Source organism: Myotis myotis, unplaced genomic scaffold (genome assembly GCF_014108235.1).
Source record: "Myotis myotis isolate mMyoMyo1 unplaced genomic scaffold, mMyoMyo1.p scaffold_m19_p_15, whole genome shotgun sequence".
NCBI lineage: Eukaryota > Metazoa > Chordata > Mammalia > Chiroptera > Vespertilionidae > Myotis > Myotis myotis.
The window spans coordinates 21,697,980-21,721,798 of record NW_023416319.1 but is presented as its reverse complement, the minus strand read 5'-3'; the positions used below and the strand labels follow the sequence as shown (position 1 = coordinate 21,721,798).

At 48.3% G+C, this 23,819-nt stretch overlaps 1 protein-coding gene across 29 annotated transcripts in view; it reads right to left on the bottom strand.

The window, feature by feature from the left end:
- Positions 1–13,601: 13,601 nt before the first annotated feature.
- Positions 13,602–23,819, bottom strand: part of SORBS1 (sorbin and SH3 domain containing 1) — a 119,344-nt gene continuing 109,126 nt past the window's right edge. For 22 of the 29 annotated variants that reach the window (XM_036336528.1, XM_036336511.1, XM_036336521.1 and 19 more), the window contains 3 exons: positions 23,191–23,249; positions 20,003–20,115; positions 13,602–16,873 (listed from right to left, as the gene is read on the bottom strand). In XM_036336528.1, coding sequence (XP_036192421.1) covers positions 16,806–16,873; positions 20,003–20,115; positions 23,191–23,249 — 240 coding nt within the window. In that variant the 3' untranslated portion in view covers positions 13,602–16,805. Of the gene's footprint in view, positions 16,874–20,002; positions 20,116–23,190; positions 23,382–23,819 lie in introns of all 29 variants that reach the window. The other 7 variants (XM_036336507.1, XM_036336508.1, XM_036336509.1 and 4 more) reach the window with 1 other exon arrangement.

The window sequence follows — 23,819 nt, the reverse complement described above, 5'->3', positions numbered from 1 at the left end:
GGCTAAATATGGTGCGGCCATATGAGGGAATAGTATGCAGCCTGAGAATAATGACCCCGAGGACTAAGAGGAGACAGGGAAATGTTTTTTCAGAATAGGTAAAAATAAGTGAACAAGATGACTTGTAAACCAAATATTATTATTTGTAAAATTTATGTCAAGAAATGAAAACTATGTCTTCTTACTGCTAAAAATTAGGAGAAAGCACAAAAGGCTAACTTGGTTTTGGGAGATGCAATTGGGGAATTTTTAAAAAAGAATTTCCTCTAATGATGGTGTAAAGTTTTCAAAACAAAATAAAATGGTCTCAGCTTCTTGGATTGGTGACTAAAGGTCAGTGTTTCTGGGGGTAGGAATCTCATCTATCTTTTTAAGCTCTTCTACCGGCGAGCTCTGAACTGGCCACAAAGCACGCACTCAAAGGCCCAGAAGGACTGACAGCTCTGGCGGGAACACAAGCAGCCCTGTCTCGGGTTAAACACCAGTTCTCACCCCTCCTCTCCGTCCCCTCAGACCCTGGACTCCTGCGGAGGCCTTAAGCAACCTCTCTGAACTTCAGTGGCCTTGTTGTTATTATAATGAATTCCGTAGAAGTTTGTTGACCTAAACAGCCGCCACCAAATGTCTGGAAGGGGGTGGGGTGGGTGGGGTGGGGTTGGAGGGGACGCAGGAGAATGCTGGAGAAACGGAAGCAAGGAGGGCAGGAACCGGACAGGGGAGGGGTCCAGGGAGCCGGTGGACTGTGGGTCTTTCCAGTTATCAGTCCAGTTTTGCAGGGTGGGAGGCTCTGCCTGCGGATTCCCCCAGTCTGGCCTCTGCAGAGCTGGCAACCCCACATCAGGGTGCCATTGCCAGGACCCCCAGGGCCACTCTGTGGATGGAGACCGAGGCCAAGACTGTGCGAGGTTTTGCCTATGGTCGTTTTTAATCTCCAGGTCCTGGACTCACTCAGGTGTCTGCACAGTTCCCATCCCTGGAAATCGCCACCAGGACCCTCCTCCGGGGCTGAGCGGTTCTGGCCCGGACCCAGGTGGGAGCGTAGGTGACTCCCAGGCTCAGCGCCTACGCTGGGGGTTGAGGCCGGCTCTGCCCAGCGGCCAGCGACAGCGGGAAGCCACCTGGCAGAGGCGCACAGTGACTCCCACGTCCCCAACGCGCAACTGCCCGGGGCGCCCTGGTCAAAAGACAGCCTAGCGACATGCTTCCCCCCCCACCCCCCCCTGTAAAAAGAATGAACCCTAAGCTTAGAGGTTCGCAGAACAAAGACGCCCTTCCCCGTCGGGCCCTATCCCGCCAGCCCGGTCGCGCTCAGCCCCTAACCCTGCCCCAGAGGCAGCGCGTCCTTTCCTGGGATCCCACGCGCAGCGGCTGGTCAGCGCCGGCGGCTGGACTGCTGGGGGCGGCGCCCTCGGCTGTGCCAGGGGCGGGCAGGGAATTGGCCCCCGACTTTGGCTTTTCTCCCGCTTCCTGCTGCAGCCCAGAGGAAATCCTGAAGTGGCCGCTCGGGATTGGGCGCCTTTCAGGTTCCCGGGGGCACAGAGCATGCTCCTTGGCGCTGGGACCGCAGGGACACGTGTGCACCTGACCTGCCTGGGGCTCCCTCGCGGCTGGCAAAGCCGGGGACAGACAAGCTGCTGGGTCCAAGGCCAGGTTCCTCGTGGACAAGAAACGGAGGGACCAGACCCAGGGCTGAAGCTGTTACCCACCTGCCTGCTGGCCCCCACCGGGACAGGACAGGTGGCACCGAGTTCCCAGAGGCAGAAGCAGCCTGACCACCCCATTTCTCAAGCCTGCCTGCGTATTGGGAAGACATTCCATAATAGGATCCCAGAGAAAGCAATTCATATTAAACATTTATGTTGGAGAAGTTAAGACAGAAACACACAATGTAATGTGACAGCGTTGTTCACAAGATAATGAATAAATTAATAAAATGCAATTAATCTGCTAATCTGAGGCCTCTTTTAAATTCGTGGGATGAACATATTTCATTTTGGTTATTGTATTTCTGTGACTGTGTGTGTAACTTCATCTAGAGATGCTTTGCCCAGCCTGTGTGGCTCTGTAGTTGAGCATCAACCCAGGAACCCAGAGGTCAGGGTTCGATACCAAGCCCCCATTGTGAGCTTGATCCCCCAGTAGGGGGCGTGCAGGAGGCAGCCCATTGATGGTGTTTCTCTCTCACCCATTGTTAAAAATATATATTTTATTGATTTTTTAGAGAGAGAGGAAGGGAGAGGGATAGAGAGATAGAAACATCGATGAGAGAGAAACATCACTGATTAGCTGCCCCCCCCACCCCCCACCCCCCCCACCCCCCCACCCCCCCCAGGGAATTAAGCCAAACAGGGCATGTGCCCTGACTGGGAATTGAACTAGGGGCCGCTTGGTTCCTGGCTCAGGGCTCAACCGCTGATCTACACCGGCCAGGCTCATCGATGTTTTTATCTCTCTATCCCTCTCCCTTCCTCTCTCTCTCTCAAAAGCAATAAAAACTTTTTTTTTTTTTTCAAAAGAAACTTTAAAAGTTTAAATTTGAGTCTAGCTCACATGGAATCACCCCTTGGCACCCTCCCCAAGAGAGGAAAGTTGGCTTGGGGTCAGGATTACCCAACAGGCCTTAACCCAATACTCAGACAATAAACATTGTTCTCATTACTAAGCAGTGACTGTGAGTCAGAGTGTGTACCAGGAACTTGTCTTATTTTGTTGCATGTCGTTGGAACAAGATTCCAATGAAGTGTCTTAAACCCTTGTTACAGGAGGAAGCCAGGGCACCAATGCACGGCCCAGATCCCTCTTCACGGAGGGACTTGTCCCAGCTGCTGAGAGGAGGGCAGCGATCAGCTTTTAGCCCCTGCAGGACTATCTTTGCTGTAGAGAGCAGCCTTGCCTGAGAGCAGGCCCTTCCCCAGGCTAAAGGAATGGCCACTTTGGCCGTCAGGGGACAACTTTGATGGGTCATTCTGGCTCTAGAGCTCCCTGTGGAATAGGTGGAGGCTGTCAGGCCTACCTGGCAGCTCACCTTCTCCCTCTGTCCAGTTCAGCCTCCTCTTCATGCCCCTTCATGGGCGGTGAGCCCGAGGCCTCCTTAGTGAACATCCTGCCCACTGTACTCTCTCTGGGACCAGGGAACCCAGCCTGCAATAGGCCCAGAGGTTAACGGATTTCCCTAAAGGCATTCAGTCACCAAGTCACAAGGCAAAGTCTGGGCTGTGGAGGCAGAGGAAACCTGTGGGGTCTGGAGGGCTCTGTGAAGAAGAGGGAGAGGCAGGCGAGAGGTTATTCAGAGGTTCCTGGGATCCCAGAAAACTCCTCAGGCCCACAGTTCATGGAGGTCCCAGGGCCAGATCTCCCTGCCCCACTCGCAGGGACACCCGCAGCCCAAGCGTCAGCCACTCAACTAGACTAAATCCCTTGGTGGATGGCTTTCTGCACTTCCTCCTTGGAGGAGGTGGAATTTGAGATAAGATTCAAAAGTATCAGCAAATATGAAGGCAGAAAGGCCTTAACAGGCAGCAGAAACAAAGCAAGGCCGTAGGAGGGGCAAGACGTGGTCTGAGGGATAACATTAGTGGACAATAGGCAGGCTGGAGAATTCTGTGGGGAGGGCTCTGAGCACCGGCGATCAGATAGGGTGTGCAGTGGGGACAGGCACAGGCTTCCTCCAGCCTCATTCCACCCATTCCACCCTGCACTCTCTCTGTGACATCCCCTCCCAATCATTTCCTCTGGGGCTTGGCCTGAGTTTCGGGCCTGGTCTGGTTATGGCTGATACTGAAACTATTTATAGCACTTGGGGACAGATGAGTGGCAGGGCCAGTTTCCATGACGCCAGGCCTCCTAGAGGGTGGCTTCCTCTCTGCTGGGTCTGCACCCACCCCCTCTGGGTTCATCTTCTCTCCTATTACCTCTAACATTCTGCTTCCCTGTGGTCATTCCTTGGGTAGCATCAGGGCTGCTGCTGGGTGAGAACAGAGCGGGTGGACAGCTAGAAATGACAATGCTGACAGGTATCACCACCTGTCCCCCTCGACTCCTCCCATTAGGTTACATTCTAGGCCAGTGGTTGGCAAACTGCGGCTCTTGAGCCACATGCGGCTCTTTGGCCCCTTGAGTGTGGCCCCAAAGTTTCAATTACAATGTACATGCGCGCCCGCACGTGGTATTTTGTGGAAGAGCTACACTCAAGGGGCCACAGTTTGCCGACCACTGTTCTAGGCTGAGGAGAGGTCTCAGCCATCACCATTGAGTGCTGTGGGCCTGGGGTCTTCTCCTACCCCTGGGGCTAGCCAGTGAACCTCTGACTTCCGCCCCCACCCACTGACCACCTGGAATTATGAATCCAAGAGCATAGGAAGAGTGGTTACGAACTACGAAGTCTGGAGGTAAAAGAGATCAGACAAAAATGAAGTGGGAAATGACCATGACGACGTCTGTTATCCTAGCCAGACGTTAGCTCCTATGTGGGGTCTTTGAAGCAGGTGAAAGGAGAGGTCTGCCCTTTGTAGCTGTGAGGGTTTGGTGGGTCATTTAGCTGACTGGGGCTGTTTCTTTTTTGCTCTTTTAGTCAACACCTAACAAAACAGCAAACAAAACAGACAAAAATGTCCTCCCTCACAGAGCTAACATTTTAGTGTAATGGACAAACAATAAAATAAATAAGCAAACGATATGGTCTCCTTTTTGTGTATGTATGTGTGTGTATCTATACTAATAAAAGCGTAATATGCTAATTAGACTGGATGTCCTTCCAGACATCCTTCTGGACGACCTTCTGGACAAAGCCAGGGCTGCGAGGGAAGCCTGCGTCCTGGGTGCCAGAGGGAAGCCGGAGCCAGCAGCCAGGGGAAGGAAGGCCTACTCTTGCACGAATTTTGTGCATTGGGCCTCTAGTATTTAAATAAGTACGTGTATGTATATGTGTATTTGCTTGCATATGTTTTCCTGCCAAAAGGGCCTGGAAGAATGATACTCCGGAGCAGCGGTTCTCAACCTGTGGGTCGCGACCCCTTTGGCAGTCGAACGACCCTTTCACAGGGGTCACCTAAGACCATCCTGCATATCAGCTATTTACATTACGACTCATAACAGTAGCAACATTACAGTTATGAAGTAGCAACGAAAATAATTTTATGGTTGGGACACGACATGAGGAACTGTATTTAAAGGGCCAGAAGGTTGAGAACCACTGCTCCAGAGCAATGAGTACACCTGGTGTCCTGATTTTGGTTTCTAAACACCATGAAAGGTACAGTGCTTCTCAAGGAAATTATATGGCTGTGGTGAGCTAGGTGCGTGACGAGCCCAGAATAGCTGGTTATGTAGAAAATAAGAAAGTTCTTGAAAAGGTGGTGAGCGCATGTTACAAGGGCACAGAAGCCTGCTTAACGGAGCTCCTACTTCTAAACTTGGAACAATTTAAGCATTAAAATTGTCTAGCTTACCAGAAAAAACACACACGGATCAACAAGTTCACACAGTAGATGGATGTATGGATAGATGAAGGAAGCAAGGAAGAACGGGAGGGAGGGAGGGCAGAAGGAAGAGGGCTCCTGCTTATGGTGGAATTCTGAAGGCCAAGTAGGAAATGTGGAGGGAATGCAAGAGTTTGCAAACCGCCCTGGCTGGGGAGCTCAGTTGGTTAGAGCGTCGCCCGGATACACCAAGGCTGCAGGTTCTATCCACGGTCAGGGCACAAAAAGAATCAACCAATGATGTATAAATAAGTGGAACAACAAATTGATGTTTCTCTCTCTCTCAAATCAATAGATAAAAATATTTTTTAAAAAAGAGTTTGAAAACTATCATTTTGCAACTATCATAGTAAAGATTAATTCAAACAAGAATCATCATTGGGTACAAAATCTGGGGTGACAGTTTGATGAGCAGGATGTCTTAGAGTATTTCCTGCAGATGGCTTTTTGGATACAAAGGGGAAAAATAACAATATATGGCAAAATCCAACACCACTTTGCTAGGAGATCGAAGTTAATGTCACTAGCGAGGGCAGAAGAGCAATGTGTGACTCAAATACGGCATCCTGAGAAGGGCACAGCGTTGCTGTGTAACACGCCAGCCAGGAACGCACAGCCTGAACACAATCACAGGGAAACATCAGACAAGCCCCTCATAAATTAAAGCCTTGGGCGAGGAGCTATGTTCTTTCTTTCTTTCTTTCTTTCTTTCTTTCTTTCTTTCTTTCTTTCTTTCTTTCTTTCTTTCTTTCTTTCGCCTCATCTGAGGATGTTTTTCTATTGTTTTTTTTTTATTGCTTAAAGTATTACAAAGGGTATTACATATGTGTCCTTTTCTTCCCCCCGCCCTTGACAGTCCCCTAGCCTCCCCTATCCCCCAGTGTCTTATGTCCATTGGTTATGCTTATATGCGGAACTATGTTCTTTAAAATGGCAACGTCATCAAAGACAGAGAAAGTTGGTGGAAATGTTTCGGATGAAAGGAGAGTAAAGCATCCGACAACCCAAATGCAATTTATCTGGCGGCAGACCCGCCCTTACTGGAGGGAATAAAAGGATACAGGTGGGAGGTTGAAGTCTTGTGTCATTGTGAAATGTGCTGGTTGATAACTAGATGGTGGCTGTGTAAGGGCATAGCCCTGTCTTTAGGAAATGCACACTGGGGTATTCAGAAATAAAGGGCCGCACCCTGGCCAGTGTGGCTCAGTTGGCCTAAATTTGCAGTGGTCGGCAAACTCATTAGTCAACAGAGCCAAATATCAACAGTACAAGGATTGAAATTTCTTTTGAGAGCCAAATTTTTTAAACTTCAACTATATAGGTAGGTACATTGTTATTAACTTAATTAGGGTACTCCTAAGGCTTAGGAAGAGCCACACTCAAGGGGCCAAAGAGCCGCATGTGGCTCGCGAGCTGCAGTTTGCCGACCACGGGCCTAAAGCACCGAAAGTTTGCTGGTTTGATTCCTAGGAAGGGCACGTGCCCGGGCTGCGGGCTCGATACCCAGTAGGGGGCGTGCAGGAGGCAGCCGACTGATGTTTCTCACATCGATGTCTCTCTCCCTTTCCTTTCCTTTCTCTCTCAAATCAATGAAAACATTTTTTAAAGAAATAAAGGGCTGAATGTATGTAACTACGTCTCAAACATTCAGAACAAAGTTACGTGTATATGAGTGTGTGAAAGAGGAGAGAGAGAGGGAACAAATGAAGTAAATGGTATAAGATGTTAACCACAGCTGAATCTGCTAAAGGATAGCCCTGCTAAAGTTCTTTGTACTGTCCTTATTCTTGGAACTTTTCTGTGATCTTGAACTTATAAAATGTTTCTTAAAAAGGAAAAAAAAATACGGCACCATAGACGGTGTTATGTTCTATGGAGAAGGGTTGCAAGAGTCAAAAATAAAAGTGGTGAGGGGAGGAGACTTCTCCCGGAAAGTGATTTGAATGGAGACCTGAGCCAGGTGAGTGAGCATTCCAAGCGGAGGAAATAGCAAGTTCAAAGATGGGGACTCCTGGCATGTGCATTGGCAAGGCGGCCGGCGGGCTGGGGTTAGCGAGGGAGGAGTAGGCAATGAGGTCAGAGACATGACAGAGAGAGCCGCTAGGAGTCAGAGGGAAGGTCCTGAGGGCTCCAGGCAGAGGATTAACATGATCTGCCCTGTGTTTTCAACACTCTGCTCTCTGTGTTGAAACAGATGGAGGAGGCGGCAAGAACAGGGCAGGGAGCAGTGAGTGGGTTGTTGTCATAATCCAGGCGAGAGATGATTATTGGCGGGGACCCAGGTGGAGAGCGGAGGAGCCTGGGAGCGGGCTGGGATTCCGGCTGTGTTGTCGAGCATTTGCTGATGGATAGGAAGGGAGGTACGGAGGGGTGTCCAGGATGACTCAAGTGTTCTGGCCTGAACAGCAGCTGTAAGGATGGAACTGCCGTTAATGAAGACGGGGTAGCCTGTGGGAGAAGCAGCTTTGGGGTACGCTACGGAGTTTAGCTGTGGACATATTTAAGCTTCCGTGGGGATGTGGGACTGCAGCTGCATCCAGGAGTCTGAAGCCCACAGGAGAGGCCAGGCGGGAGAGGAGCATACAGTGGATTTTTAAGACGTGAGCGTGGATGGCGGCACCGGGGACCAGGAAAACAGGGGAGGGCCTGGGGACACCAACTGTAAGATGGGGCCTGGGAGACGAGGAGGAACCACCATGGGCAACTGAGAAGGAGCAGCTGAGGGACAGGAGAAGCAGGCGAGGGTGTGCCTGGGAGCCAAGGGAGGAGAGTGATTCTCGGAGGGAGGGGTGAGCAGGAGAGGCAAATGCTGCTGAAGTCCAGGGAGCTGAGAATTGAGACCTAGCACAAGATTCAGAGGCGGGAAGGTCATTGAAGGTCATGAAGAGAAGGGTTTTGTTGGGGGTTGGGAGCAAATCCTGAATGGAGCAGGGCTCAAGCGGGAATCAGAGGAGAGGAACCGGAGACCGCAAGTACAGACAGCTCTTTTTTTTTTCTTTTCTTTCAAAAAATTTATCGTTGACACTGTTACAGATGTTCCCATCCCCCTCCCTACCCCTTTGGCCGCCTCCACCAGCCCCCCGACGGCTCTTTGGGGCCTTTCGCTGCCGAGGGAATGAGGACAAGGAGGCAGTAGCTGGAGGAGGAACAGGATTGAGAGGTTTCCTCTTAACTGAAAAGCAGGACCAGGCCTTCTTTGCAGGGTCATGGAGAGGTTGCTGTGCATAAGGGACTTCATTGTTTCTAGGTAAATGGGACACAGTTGTTACTTACTCTCTTTCAGGCCTGACCCCGCCTGCTCGGGATGAACTCTCTAAGCCCCTGGATTGCAGCTTAGCGTCCTCCCTGCGTGTTTCTGTACACAGCTCCTTCTGAAAGCTCTCCTCTCGCCCCTGGAGTCCCGCTGCCCCCCTCCCATCTGCCTGCTTCTCCCACCGTTCTCTAGAAGTGCCTCCGGTTCCACACCAACTGCTTGGGACACCCCCTCCGCAGGCTGCCTCCCCTGGGCTCCTGGTGCCCTAGGACCTAGGGCCTAGTCTAGAGTCTAATCAGTGGTCGGCAAACTGCGGCTCGGCAAACCGCAGCTCACGAGCCACATGCGGCTCTTTGGCCCCTTGAGTGTGGCTCTTCCACAAAATACCGACTTCTGCGCATGGGTCACGAAGTTTCAATCGCACTGTACGTGCGCGTCTGCACATGGTATTTTGTGGAAGAGCCACACTCAAGGGGCCAAAGAGCCGCATGTGGCTCACGAGCCGCAGTTTGCCGACCATGGGCCTAGGTGAAGGAGCCACACTGAATTCTTTGGAAACTTTTAAAAAATACTTTTAAAAATGTTATTGATTTTTAGAAAGAGGGAAAGGGAGAGGGATAGGATAGAAACATTGATGAGAGAGGAACACCATCCATCGGCTGCCTCCTGCATGGCCCCTACTGGGGATCGAGCCCACAACCGGGGCATGTGCCCTGACCAGGAATCGAACCAGTGACCTCCTGGTTCATGGATCGATGCTCAACCACTGAGTCACACTGATCAGGCTAAAATAACAACAACAACAAACTTAACCCCGTTCATCTACAACTGGACTCCCACGCTGAAGATGACGAGGGCACCTCTAACTCCACGCTCACTTGGTGCATGGGAAGCATTTTGTCACAGAGGGAGGAGTTTCAGGAAGAGGTGTCAGTTGAGGAAGAGCCTGAGATGATGAATTCTTAGCCACAGACAGGAAAGCACACATCCAAGATGACCTCCAAGAAAGACCTGACGGGTCTTGTCAACAGTTGTATCTATGAAAAGTATACATCATGCCGGCTGGGGTGGCTCAGTCAGTGGTTTAGCGTCAACCTACGAACCAGGAGATCACGGCTCGATTCTCAGTTGGGGCATATGCCTGGGTTGTGGGCTCGATCCCCAGTGTGGGGTGTACAGGAGGCAGCCGATCAATGATTCTCTCATCACTGATGTTTCTATCTCTCTCTGTCCCTCTCCCTTCCTCTCTGAAATTAATAAAAATATATATATTTTAAAAAGTATACATCATAACCTTTGATCTAACAATTCCACTTAATTTATTTTATTTTTTTTAGAAACATAACATTTTAATAGATGAAATAAACACTCCAGTACCCGCAGGGTAAAAACCTGACATGGGGGGTTGGGGGGGGGGGGAATCACTCTATAGTGTAAATCAGAAAATGAAACACACACTCCCAGTAGCCTTTCCCCTCATTTGCAAATCACATGGCAAGGTCAGACTCTCCACATCAATACTTCTAGGAATTTATTCTAGAAAAAAAGTAGGCACTTAATGTACTAAGAGTATGTAAAAGGTTGTCCATCAGAGAATTGTCCAAATTGCAAAATATTGAAAACATCCTGTCAACAGGAGAGCTGCTGGGTATACCACGGCACAAGCACACCCTGAACACCGTGGAGTCATTACAGAAATGATGTAGAGATGAGTATATATTGCCAGGTCCTGGGTTGCTCCCTGCCACCTGCCTTCAGAGGCAGTTGTACGAGGACGTGATGCTTGGAGTTGCCATGGCAGCAGTCAGCTTGTAATTAGGAAAGGCCAGGGGAATCAGAAATGCCAACCCAGGCGCCTGCCTTCTTTTCTGTGAAATGAGACATCTGTGTCACATAAGCTGTCACTTGTTGGGCCATGTGCCCTTGCAGTTCAAGTTATTCTTAACTGACACAGGAAATATGGAGTACAAGGTCCTCGGTGGCCTAGGAGCTCTGCGGATCTATGACACTACCTATGGGAGCCGCAGTGCAGGCATTAAAGGGCTGGTGTGGGCGTGAGGAAGTACAGGCAGGGGCTGGACCAGAGAGGCTTGTGAGTGGTAAAGAATAGGATGACATGGAATCGGCAGGGGTACATGAAGATTTCTTCTATGCCACTGCTGCTGTCTCAGCTCTGACATTAGACTGAGGAGGGACATAAATCCTTTATTGAAATTTCAATGTTCAAGCACACAGCAGATGTTTAGCAAACGGTCATCACTATTGGTATTCCATGAAGTCACTCTTGCAGACTTGTCCCAGCTGTTTGTCCCCTGGAGCAGGAGAGTGTGATCAATGCAAAGAACTGGCCTTGGAGTCAGGTTGAATTCCCAAGTCTCAGGTTCCTACCTGTAAATGGAGACACGAATACCTACCTCACAGGATTGACATGAGCAACGAGAAGATGCATGGAAGGTGCTTGGTGTGCAGGAGGCACTGGAATAACTGGAGAGCTCTGTGGTAGGCCTGGCAGGTTGCCTTCCAAACATCACTTCTTCCTCCTTCCTAACAGAACTCCACTGTGGTCCAGGCACCTCCTCCTCCCAGACGAGGAAACCCAGGCTCAGAGAGCTCAATGGGCACTTCCGAGGTCTCACAACCTAACAAGTAGTGGGTCTTGCAACCGGGTCTTTCGAACCAGGTCTTCAGACTCCCAGCCCACTGTTCTCTCGAATACCTCTTGTTTTGGGAGGCATTCGCATATTTATCTAACACAACAAGGTACCTGGCATTCAGAATTTCTAACTTAGAGCCTGTTTCTCCCCAAGAGCAAGAGGCAGAAGTCACATGGCTTCTATGACCTAGACTCAGAAGCAACATACCCTCTCTTCTGTCATAATCTGTTCTTCATGCAGACCAACCCTGACAGAATGCAGAAGGGACCACTCCAGGCTGAGTCCTGGGAGGTGAGGATTGCTGAAGACTTTCTTGGAAGCTGGCACCACACGCATCTTAACATTTTTATGAAAATAGTTTTGACTTTACAAGTCTCCTGAAAGGGTCCGAGGACTGCAAGGGGTCCATAGACCACACTTTGAGATCCATGGACCGTGATACTTCCAGCTCTCGCTAAAATTTTAGCTACATGATTTATGCTACTGCTCGGAAGATGATTTTCAGATCCACCTCTCTTTGGCAGATTCATATCAGTTTGTCAGATCTCGCTTGAAAACAAATTTTCCAGAGAGATTCAATCTAGGTAGCATTTTGCTTCTGCTGATGGCTGAGTGAAGGGAAGAGTAGTTTATCTTCCAGGACAGACATCATAGACTAAAGCGTCACATAGTCATTCATAATCTCATCACGGCCTTTTGCATCTATGGTTTCATCTTAAATATTTTTGAATATTCTCAATCTGAACCACCTTCTTGGCTAATCCATGCAATAAATTACCTGCATCAAGTAGCAACTTAACAGGAAGGACTTTAGCCTTGTCTGGAGTCAGAGAACTGGTGGGAGCTGCTGCCAGGCTGCCTGTGCTGCATTCAGTAGGTGAAGTGCAGCCAAACAAGACCAGCAACCCCAAAGATAAGACAAATACCAACAGAAACTTTGTCTATGGATTCGTTCCTGCCCTAGGCTAGTTCCAACTCCCTCCTTCCCAGTGATGTCACTCAAGAATGGTCCTGTGGTGTTAGGTTTCTACCACTCTTCATTGAAAAGAACCCGCATACAATGGACTCTTCGGCCTCAAATTACATTGTGAGAGATCTGAGACCTGAAGGAGCATGTGTGGAGAGACAATAACAGAGGGCTGAGAACTCAGCGAAGACAGAAAGAGGACTGAGAAGGGGCTGATCAGAGAAAACGCAGGCGAACCAAGCGACATTTCCTAGAAGCGGGTAATGAGCTAGTTTTATGGTGGGGAGACAGATATTCCCGTGGTCTTGGCCGTACAATAAATCGGCATTTCTGGGGAAGGCAATTTGGCAGGATCTCAAGATTTGAAATGTTCCTGCTCTTTGAGCCAATAACTGTACTCAATACAGCATTGTTTGTTGTGGTAGAAAGCTGGCGAGACTTGCAAACTTTTGCATCATCAATAGGGGGTTGGTGGATTATGGAAACCTATCCCAGTTCCATTGTTAAGGGGATAAAGACTATGCAAAGCATTTGTTTATAGATTTGGGTATTTCCTATGTGCAGAGGAGAAAGCTTGGAGGACCATACAGCGGACAGTTGGCATTGGTGACCTCTGTGGGAGCAACTGTAATTATGGAGAACTTTCACTTTCTAGGTTTAATTTGATTTAGAAAAACCAAGTGTGGTGTCACTTCTTGTGCCCTTGTCTTGTGGAGCAAATCAAGACCCATTTTACATATTTCATAATGTTTTACCTTTTCTTTTAAAGATTTATGCATTATTTTTTGTAATCAGAACAAATAAAAATGTATAGAAAGAATGGTGAAATGGTCAACGATAATTCAAAGAAGGTCATGAAGTTACCTTACTGAGAAAAGAATAAGGTAAGAAGAGGTGTCTTCACGGAGTGGGTGGGAGCCAGATGGCAAGTGATTAAGAATGAAAAAGGAGCCCTGCCCGGTATGCCATCCTGTGCACCAAAAGGTCATCAGTTCGATTCCCAGTCAGGGCACGTGTCTGGGTTATGGGTTCAATCCCTGGGTGGGGAGTGTGTAGGAGGCAGCCAATTGATGTTTGGCTCTCATCTCAATGTTTCTCTCTCTCTCTCTCTTCCTCTCCCCCACCCCCGCAAATAAAAAAAGAAAAAGAATGAAAAAGAAGAAGAAAAATTGAAGCAGTGAATGTAACTCTCCTTTGGGAAGGTTGGCAAAAGGAGGAAGCAATGAAAGGTAAGAACAACTAGATACCACGTGATTCTGAATAAAGTTTATTAAATGATATGTACAGCAAATGTAGTAATTCAACACCTTTATTTATCAACCCACTGCAATAAAGAAAAATAAATGAACAGGAGAACCTGTGTCTGCACAGCACATGCTCTCAGTGTGTAATGTAAATGGCAACACTTTAAATTAATTGGTTATGTATAATGTCAGTTATTTTTCTTTCAGAATATAATCTTTTTTCTTTTTTGTAGTAATCTAGTCCAGCAATAGGACTTAATACTACTTCAGATAAACAGAACTGCCAAAAAAAAAAAAAGAAAAAAAGAAACCAAACAGAAAACAAAAACGTCAAAACCAAAAAAACTGTAACTGAGATTATAGTTACTACCTTCTCTCCCAGAAATAATGATTATTTATTTAAAGTTTTAACTTTACAATGGCTGTATTTGTGCTAAAAATCTGCCGGTGAATTATTTGGAATTCCTTCATTTAAATAAAAATGCAAAAAGCTTAATGACTTCCTTATTTTACCTCCCTTCAATTGAAATTTTTAAAATTATTTTTCTATACAAAGTAGGTACATGGGCTATACAAAGTTAAATATACATATTTACAGTCCCACCTAAGCATATGATTTTTTTCTTTTACTGATCCCAGAGAGACTGCAAAAGAGAAGTGGTTCGGGGCTTGCCTTTACCCAGAAGCGTGGCTAATATATCAAAACTGTCTGCAAGGCATGCCGCCAGTTAGCTGCACTTGCTATTAATAAACCTGTATAAACATCTCAGCATAAAAATAGGTATTTTATAATACTAAATGTCTGAAGACAAAAGAGCATTGGAAACCTTTGTTCCTTGTCTTGTCATACATAGAAGCTGAAGTTTGATGCAAATTTGAACACATGATTTTATTAAAGACGGGCAAATTGGTGAGGCATATCTGGGTTTCTGTTGATACACAAATGCGCGAGGCTGGCATCATATGCAAATGTGGCTTTACAAATTGGTTTTATTTTCTAGCTGTATTTAAAGAGGTGTTCACAATTACCTACAGAATCAAGAAGCACCCCTCAAAAAACTATTAGGTAAGATCATGATATTAATGGTTTGCATCTAAGAAAGATGAGGAAACACATTAGCCAATACAAGAATTACATTTCCAAACGAGTGAAACGCTGCTGGGCAAATGCACGTGCACACACTGGTACTCATTCCCTCAGAGTCAAATCACAGTGCCCTGGGCAGTGGAGGGGACCTTCCAAAGCTAAGAGTCTTATTTAAGGAATTTCTGCCCAGGAGGTTCCTCTGCCCACCCCACCCCACCCCACCCCACCCCACCATTAGTTCTATAATCTTTCCCCTGGGGATTAAGGCTCTGCTCTGCCCTAGTTAAAAAACAAATGTCTCTGGAAGAGGTAACACATTCCTGTATCAGTCATTTACACTTTAGTGTGAAGAAGTCAGCCATCAAGATTGGAAAAGAGGACAGGGAGAGAAGTGAGTGCACTGTAGCTGTCTGATAGGGGATGGGCAGCCGGTGGGATCCTAAGATGAGTAGTGGAGACAGAGGTGGAGGCAGAGACACTGAAGACAAACTTTTTGCTTACTTATAAAGACTCAGACCTTCGGACAGTGGTACTGGGCACTTCAGAGCTACAGGCAGAGAGCCAGGGCTCCTGTACACACTCTGGCACTCGGAATTGCTACTCCTACTTGTGGCCGATGTGTATTTGTGGAGAGGGTGAGAGTCTGAAGACTTGGAAACAGCGCCAAGTGTTTTCAGTCATAAAGTACCCTCAGGCAAAGGGTCTTCCAGCATCCTAGTTGTTCAACAGTCAGCTAATAGAGACAGAAATACAATACTTTCTAGGATCCCTCCAGGGAAATTCATCTCTTCCTCTCTCACACCCTTCTTAGCACATTTCACAGTCTCTCCTGTGTGTGTGTGTGTGTGTGTGTGTGTGTGTGTGTGTGTGTCTCCAATCACCTCTGAGTCCCCGCAGGCAGGGAACGGGCCATTCCTATCTTTCATTCTCCAAGGGGTCTAACAGAGAGGGCTGACAAACATCCTGGACTCGGACAGAGTTGTGACTGAACACCCAGGTAGGTGTCGCAGGGGCCTCCCCGCTGAGCTCTGGCCTCCTGGGAGCAGCAGAATCACTTCCTCACACCTGGCGCTGCATCCGCACCTCTGCTCTGAAGTGAAGCCTGGCCAGGGTGCACCAGGACCCACAGCCCCGGGGGACTACATTCTGAGTGGCCCTTGAGCTCCTCTGGGGATGCGGTAAGTCTGCTGGCTGGTGCCCAGCATCCAGTGTCTATCAGAGGGTGTTAAATGAATCACTGAGCATCACCATCCTTTTCTCCCTGAGAACAGGCCTATCAACCCCAAACTGTCCTGGCCAAGAGCAATCCAGAAGAGAAAGATTAGTAATGGCGTCTGATCAATGAAACTGTGCCCTGAAAGGGAACATCTGTGGAAGCCAGAGGTCTGGGAAAGGAGCACACGGCATGTGACCTCAGGAGCCACAGGGCTTCCTGACCTAAGTCGCTGGGACACGCACATTTCACTGTCTGCCTGGCCACCTGCTCCCACGGGCAAACCTCCTGTGCTTTTCTGTCTGACACCAGGGGGCAGTGGCGATGCCGCAGGCTGGGTGTGCATGCTCGGGCGCCGAAGGTTTGCCTCCATTTCCCCACTAACCTCAGCAGGTCCAGCGAGGGGCCTCCACCACCGTCTAGGGATGACCTCACAGCCCAGACCAATCTCCAGCGGCGCTGATGGTGCTGGGGCTCTGCGGGCTCGGGTGGCTGGGGTGGGCGGGGGTCTGTGCGGAGCCTTTGGAGAATGGCTGGGGACCTGCCGGGGCTCTGAGGGCCGCTTCAGGCAGGCCAGGGAGGCAGCAGCAGGAGGCATCTCTGTGGCCACAGGTCAGATTACCTCAGACGGGGAGCGGAGGGGAGGGCTGGAGAGGCTCCCAGAAGCAGCTATATAAATACAGATTTGCCTCATTCCTTTCTGCTCAGCGCATGGCCCGGGCCTGTCTGATGCAGGGTGAGCTGAGACAGGCCCGGGTTTTACACACAACACACTTCTCTGTCCCGCTCTTTTGCTTCGTTCTTTATCCACTGTATTACTTTTCCTACTGACTCAACTTTCAAATAAAGAGACCAGTTCATGGGTTATGCTTCATCCTCCGGTAAAAATCACCTGCGGTTTTCAGTCTTCTTACAGATACAAAGGCTTTACATAGTTGCCTGGAAAAGTGCCAAACTGCCTGGTCCTTCTTGAAGTACCTGTGAAAACACGGACAATGAGGAGACCCGCCCGCCGGAGTGCAGAGGGCCCTGGATCGCCGCCGGGCAGCCCGCAGCGCAGTGTGCGGCCTCCACACTGTGAGGCCTTCCCTGCCCTCACTCAGGCTCAGCGTCGGGCTGGGGGCTGAGCGAGGCAGGCGTTTTTAACACCCCTGCTTTTTGTTCAGATGAGCTTTTTTTTCAGAGAGCGTGGGTGACATTGCTGAGGCCCCACAGCTTAGCAAGCACCAGGGCACACTTGAACCCAAGCCTCTGATCCCCAGCCACTGCTCTTCCCAATGCTTCTCTGTTTTTGGAAGAATGGACACATCTCTCCAACACAACAAGACACTGGGGATTTACAATTTCTGAAAGTCCAATGGATATGACCACACATCAGAAGGAAATTCCTCTCCTAGGCCTGCCTAAGCTCCACACGGACTCCCAGCCTTTGTGACCAACCTTAGGAGGGTTCCCGTTGAGCCAGGAACATTACACGGTTTGGGTACAAAGCCTTCTTGGGCTGCTCCAGATCCCTATCCAGTTCCTGCCCTCGGGATTCCCTCTAGAGCGGCGTGTGTGTGCGTGTGCGCGTGTGTGTGTATGTGTGTGCGTGTGTGCGTGCATGTGTGTGCAGCTATGCCACCATTACCCTCTCATTAGCAGACAACACAATCTGAGCACTGCTTCCTTTTCCCAGTTGGCCTGGATGCGGCTCAGAATCCTGTCGAATACAACCTTCAAGCAGCCCTACCAGTGCGTTGGAGCTGTTGCCCAAAATGAAACGTCTCAGATAAAAGAATGTGTCACAGCGACTACCTGACCCCCTGGGGGGAGGGTCAAGAAGGTGGGAAGGCCCAGAGATGCTGCAGAGAGCTGGTGAGCGCCTTGCCTTATGGATGAGGAGGAGCTTGGCTGGGCTATTTTATTCAAAGTCTGAATATTGGGTTACTTTTGGAAGTGTTTGAGGAATTGAGGAATCTGAAATATTTCCTTTACCAAGCTGCCGGGATGCTCCGTGAGAGAACTGGTGCCCCTCACCCCACCCCCAGTTCTGGTAAAAACCGTAACTGCTCTGGGAGGGGAGAGGTTAGCAGCGCGTATGCACGGGAGCTGGGCTCTCGCGGTGGCCATAGGCGTCTGCTGAGCACTGAGGCACGGCCACTCCGAACTGGCTGGCTGCCCCGGGAAACAGCACCGGACTTCGAAGGCTCAGTACAGAACGAAGAATGTAAAGTAGCTCACAGTTTTTTATACCGATTACATGTTCAAATGATAACATTTGAATGCATTGGGTTTAATAAAATATATTAAAATTAATTTCACTGGCTTCATTTTACTTATTTTGAACATAGCTTGTATTATGTTTCTACTAGACTTCTTTGCATTAGAACAGCGATTTTCAACCCTTTTTATCTCATGGCACACATGCACTCATTACGAAAATCTTGTGACACACCAAAAACATATATTTTTTGCCAATTTGCCAAAAAAATTGGTATAATTTTGAATCATTCACACTGGGCAGCTATCGTGCTGGCTGTTGTTATTTTTTTAAAAATATATTTTATTGATTTTTTACAGAGAAGAAGGGAGAGGGATAGAGAGTTAGAAACATCAATCAGCTGCCTCCTGCACACCCCCCACTGGGGATGTGCCCGCAATCAAGGTACATGCCCTTGACCGGAATCGAACCCGGGACCCTTTAGTCCGCAGGCCGACGGTCTATCCACTGAGCCAAACCGGTCAGGGCCATTTTTTAAATTTGACAATCTAAGGGCAAAGAGGTCAGTGCCCCTGACTAAGCAGTCAGGAATTGCATATTTTAAAAATTCCTGTGGCTCACTGGCTGAAAATCGCTGCACCAGTGTACTGCTGACTTCTCAGATCTGGTTTCCCTCTGAACACAGCACTCAAGGTAGCGAGCCTGCAGGCTTCTGGGGCACTGGGAGGATGCGCGGCTTTCTAAGAGGCTGGTGAGGCCACGGCAAGTCTTTCTGGCTTCCCGTTTATGCTGAGACCTTGCTGTTCTCACTACCCCAGCCCTGGCATCACTTTGCTTTAGTAAAGCTTGGGCAGAGAGATCAGGAAAAAGTCTTCGGAGAGAAGATAAAGGCAAAGCCATTGTACGAGGGGAAAATTGAGGCAAAGAGTGAGCTGGTGACTCCCAACATCATACTCATACCTGAAGAAGGAACAGAGGCTTGGGGACAGGTGGGCCTGGGTTCAAACACTGGCCCGACTATTTGCTGCCTGGGTGGCCTTGGGCTAGGGCAGTGATGGCGAACCTTTTGAGCTCGGTGTGTCAGCATTTTGAAAAACCCTAACTTAACTCTGGTGCCGTGTCACATATAGAAATTTTTTGATATCTGCAACCATAGTAAAACAAAGACTTATATTTTTGATATTTATTTTATATATTTAAATGCCATTTAACAAAGAAAAATCAACCAAAAAAATGAGTTCGCGTGTCACCTCTGACACGCGTGTCATAGGTTCGCCATCACTGGGCTAGGTACTTAATCTCTTTGGGCCTCAGTTTTTGAATCTGTGATGAGGATTATTCTTGGCTTTTGGGCTGTTTGTTGAAAGACTATCAATAAGAAAGTATATCAAGCAAGTATCTGCTTTGTAATAGAATTTCACTTATTCCTCCATTTTATAAAGGTGAATCCTTTGTTTTAATTAAGCAGATGGCTTTGATTAAAATTATTAGAAGGCTGGAGTAGATAAGATCTTGAAATGTTTACACATACGCTTGAGTTTCATGGTAGAGACCTAGGCTCGGTCAAAGTTTCTTGTGTTGTTTCATAAGAGTTTTAAAAAATAAAATTTCCAAATGTAGAACAGATACAGGCACAATAGAAATACAAACAGAACTTAATTAATGAATTTGACAAGTGCCCTCCCTCCATTGGACGCTGGCAGATTTGAGCTTTAGGTCCAACACTAATTGCTGCCAGCCACACAGTCTCGAGAGCAAACATGAACTATGCCCAGCACTCATGGTGGTTCGGGGACCAAGAAGGCTCCTCTTCCCTGCGGAGAATATGGCTTTTGCACGGTTCATCACTCCTAGTTGTTCCTTCAGAACACGGCTAGTGAGAGAAGTGGGACCAGGTCACTTACCAACAAACCATCCATCGTCACACTTTTCCATGACATCAACAATATCTCCATCTCGGAGTTCCAACTCATCATCGTTCTGTGGTATATAGCTATATAATGCTTGGTAGCTAAATCTATCAATGAGAAAAAGGAATATTAAGTGACTGATAGGATTAAATAAGGGCTTTTTAAAGCCATTTCAGTTAAATCAACATTTAGGTAGTGTTTCCTGCTTACCAGTGGAGAGAAAAAGTATTTTACTGGCGATTTCTCTAATGACTTATCATTGGGGGAGATCCATTCAACATCAATCTATATGTATAAAAGCCTAAGTGACCGTCTGACCATTTGACTGTACGACCGGCAGCTATGACGTGCACTGACCACCAGGGGTCAGAAGCTCAATACACAGGCATGGAAATATTGAACAGACTGATGAATCTCAGAGGGAAGGGGGGGCGGGGAAAGAGGGAAGACAGGAAGAGATTAACCAAAGATCGTATATGCATACTAGAGGCCTGGTGCACGGATCTGTGCACTAGTGGGTCCCTCAGCCTGGTCTGCGGGGGATCAGGCAGAAACTGGCAGTCTGACATCCCCCGAGGGCGCAGGCCAGGCCGAGGGACCCCACCAGTGCATGAATCTGAGCACTGGGCCTCTAGTCTGATAATAAATTAAGACTGGCAGGGATGGAGCACTTCTGAGGAAGTCATGACCAATCCTTGTACTAGTTTCATTTGGTTACCGTAACAGAGGATTTTTGTCTAGATGTCCCCCTCCCCTTTTACATTTACCCAAGGCTTTTTCTTAACATGGGATAATTTATATAGGTTATTGGGAATAGTCAGAAGTTACTAAAGTCCAGAGATAGACATTATATTCTGGCAATTTACATCGGATGGCCCAAGACAATTGTCGTATATTATAAAATTGTCGTATTTATATGAAATATATTCCAGTTGCCTCACCATTTAGCAAAACTACTTTGAGTTTCTTAATCCACCAACAGACATTTCATTCATTGTTTTAAAATATGGATGTCATTTTTCTGAAACTCGTGAAAGCTTTTTTTTCTATCCCAGTGAGCTGGGGGTTAAGATTTTTATTTAGGTGGCAGTTGGCCTAAGGCGATTTGGGGTGTGCTGCTCTGCTTGTTCTAACAGCCACCTCGGAGAAAGCTGGCATGCGGCGAAGTCTGGCATCTGCTTTGGCAACAAGGAAAAGCTCCGTTTTCACTTATTCCTTTGACAAATAATTAAGAAGCATCCACTGCATACCAGTTCACAGTTCTGTTTGCTCACTATTTTGAAACACAACAGTAGCAGGAAAAACTCTGCCATGAGCCAAACATCTACCATTTCCAGTAGATGCCTATGATCGCCAGTGTGTGGGCAAGACAGACTAGACCCAGGTACGCGAAGCCAGCGCCTAGAACAAGGGGCTCGTTCTCCTCTGCTAAAACCAAAGGGGCAGGTCCATTGTGCACATTTATCTGAATGTGTCTGTCTTTTGTAGGTGGATCTGCCTGCCGGAGGGTCTCTAACGAGGAATTAAGAGCGGCCACAGACTTCAGTTGGCAAATGAGCACATTCTGCTGTTTCTGTATGTGCCTGCTGCCTCCCCCCACCCTGGCCTCCTTGGAACGGCTGCTCCCCTTCACCTCCACTTGTTCAGCTCTGGGAAGTAACTCCTGATTCTGCTTCCTGCTCTCACTCCCAGACTGCGGAGCGGAGCGCGGCTGGAGGAAGTCCCGTAGCCTTGCTGCTTGGGTCGCCCGGGCAGTGCTGACGTTGGGTGGGAGTCCCCCGCCTCCTCTGCTTCCCTGTGCAGAGGGCTCTTCACACTGCCCCGTTCAGGTTTAAGTCTCCGGACCCCCTCCCTCCTGCTCTGTTCCCACACGGGAGGAAGGTCCCTCTGGTCAAGTTGAACTCTATTTCCTTAGCTTCCGTGTTCTCTCCTACATCTGTTGACTCTGTCAACCCCTTCTCCTCTGGTACAAATGTACTTAAGTCTCTGCACCCTAAAAATACCTGCTCTCTATCTGCTACTCCCTCCGTCTAGAGCCCTTTCACCCACCATGGCACCGACTACCAACCCTTTCTAAGGAGGCGTCTGCCTCCCCGTCTCTAACTGCTGTCTCCGAGGTCACCCATGATTTTCTCCAGTTGCCGAACAGAACACCTGGAGGACACGTCGCATTTCCTCCCGCCTTGGCCGCTCTGGAGCAGGAGGCACTGCTGACCGAACACGCTTGCTCCAATCTGCACAAGGGATCGCTCCTAACCCCTCTCCCGAGTCTCCTGTGGCTCCTCTGTTGCCTTAAAAGTTGTTCTCCCAGGACCGACCCTCGTTTCCCTTCTCGCTCTACCCGGAGTCTCCTTGTGTGACCTTGCATGTGCCCGTGGTCACAGTGCACCCACTCTGTCCTGGCTCAGGCCCTCATCACTCCTTGCCTGGATTAACATCTCCTGTCCAGCATCTTTGTCCCTCACCTCTGAAACCCACCTTCTACTCCGTTACCAGAGTTACCTCCTGAAAACAAAACAGAAGCACTATGCTCCTCCTTCAAACCCTCTGGTGGCTCCTGAGAGCCTGCAGAATGAAACCCGAACTTATTTCAGTCGCATCATGGATTCTACAACGGGTCCCAACCTACTTTTTGAGCTTTGTTTCCTCCGTGAACTGTACCCTGCGGCCACGTGGGCACCTCTGAGGTTGTCCAAGCCCCCCGTGCCCATGTGGTTTCCTTAGCCGGGAAGACCCTGCTCTAACCCTCAAGTCCAGTTTGTCTTTCAGTGCTTATTCCAAATCCCCTCCCTCTGGGAATGGAGTTTACTCCTCTGTGCTTAAAAGAGGAGACAGAGCCAATATATTGTTCTTAACGAATGGATCAACCCTATTCACTCAGCTCTCGTCAGAATTAATTTCCTTCCTCTATTCCCACAACACTAGGAGGGAAGCCAGTCAGCACAGCTCTCATTTGCCCTTGGAGAGCAGTTCATTCTGTACCTGTCTCTCTCCCAGTAGGTCATGACCTTACTGACCTGCCACCTGTTCTCACACTGGCTGATGGGAAACACGGAATTCTCAGAGAAGCTGGGAGTGATTCACTCATTCCCCCGCCTGGCTGCCCCACAGCCAGTCAATGAACACTTCCTGAGCCCAACAGGCTGCTAAAATGAGAGAACTGAAGCTTGCCGGGTACTTACAAATCTTGTGAGGCTTGACTCCTGTCGGGGGTGACTCTTCGCTGCTGGGCTTGAGGTTGCTGAGAAATGATTAAAGATGATTTATTGTCAGAAGGGGGTACCTTGTGATGAAAGTCAAGGGGATGAGAGACAGTGCTGCAGTAATGAACAGACTTTTCGGCAATGTTTATGATCTCATTGCAAACTGCTTCCTGTGAGGTGGCCCCGAGATATCCAGAAACCCCCATAAAACAGTCAACATGGGGACAAAAAAAAAGAAAGAGAGGAAGAGATGGAACATTCCAGACGAAGCACATAAGTCCAGGAAAACAACAGAGTTGAAGATCCAGGTTAAAAAAATAGATATTCCAGTAGTGGAGTGCAGGAGGGATCCAGGCGTAAGCATGGAAAAACAGGTAAGATACAGAATTCGGAATTTAGTATGAATATTAAAAAAAAAGGTAGCAGCATAAAAGCCTGCAATTAGTGAGTAACTGTTACAAACAGAATAACTTCAGGATAGAAATGCAAGTATGTATCCCCGATCATGCACTAAGACACTGATTTAATCCCATATGGAGGCAGAGGAGAAATGGCATCTCTAATTCCTCTGCTTTTTGAGAGGGAAGGGGCGGCCTAACATCTCTCTA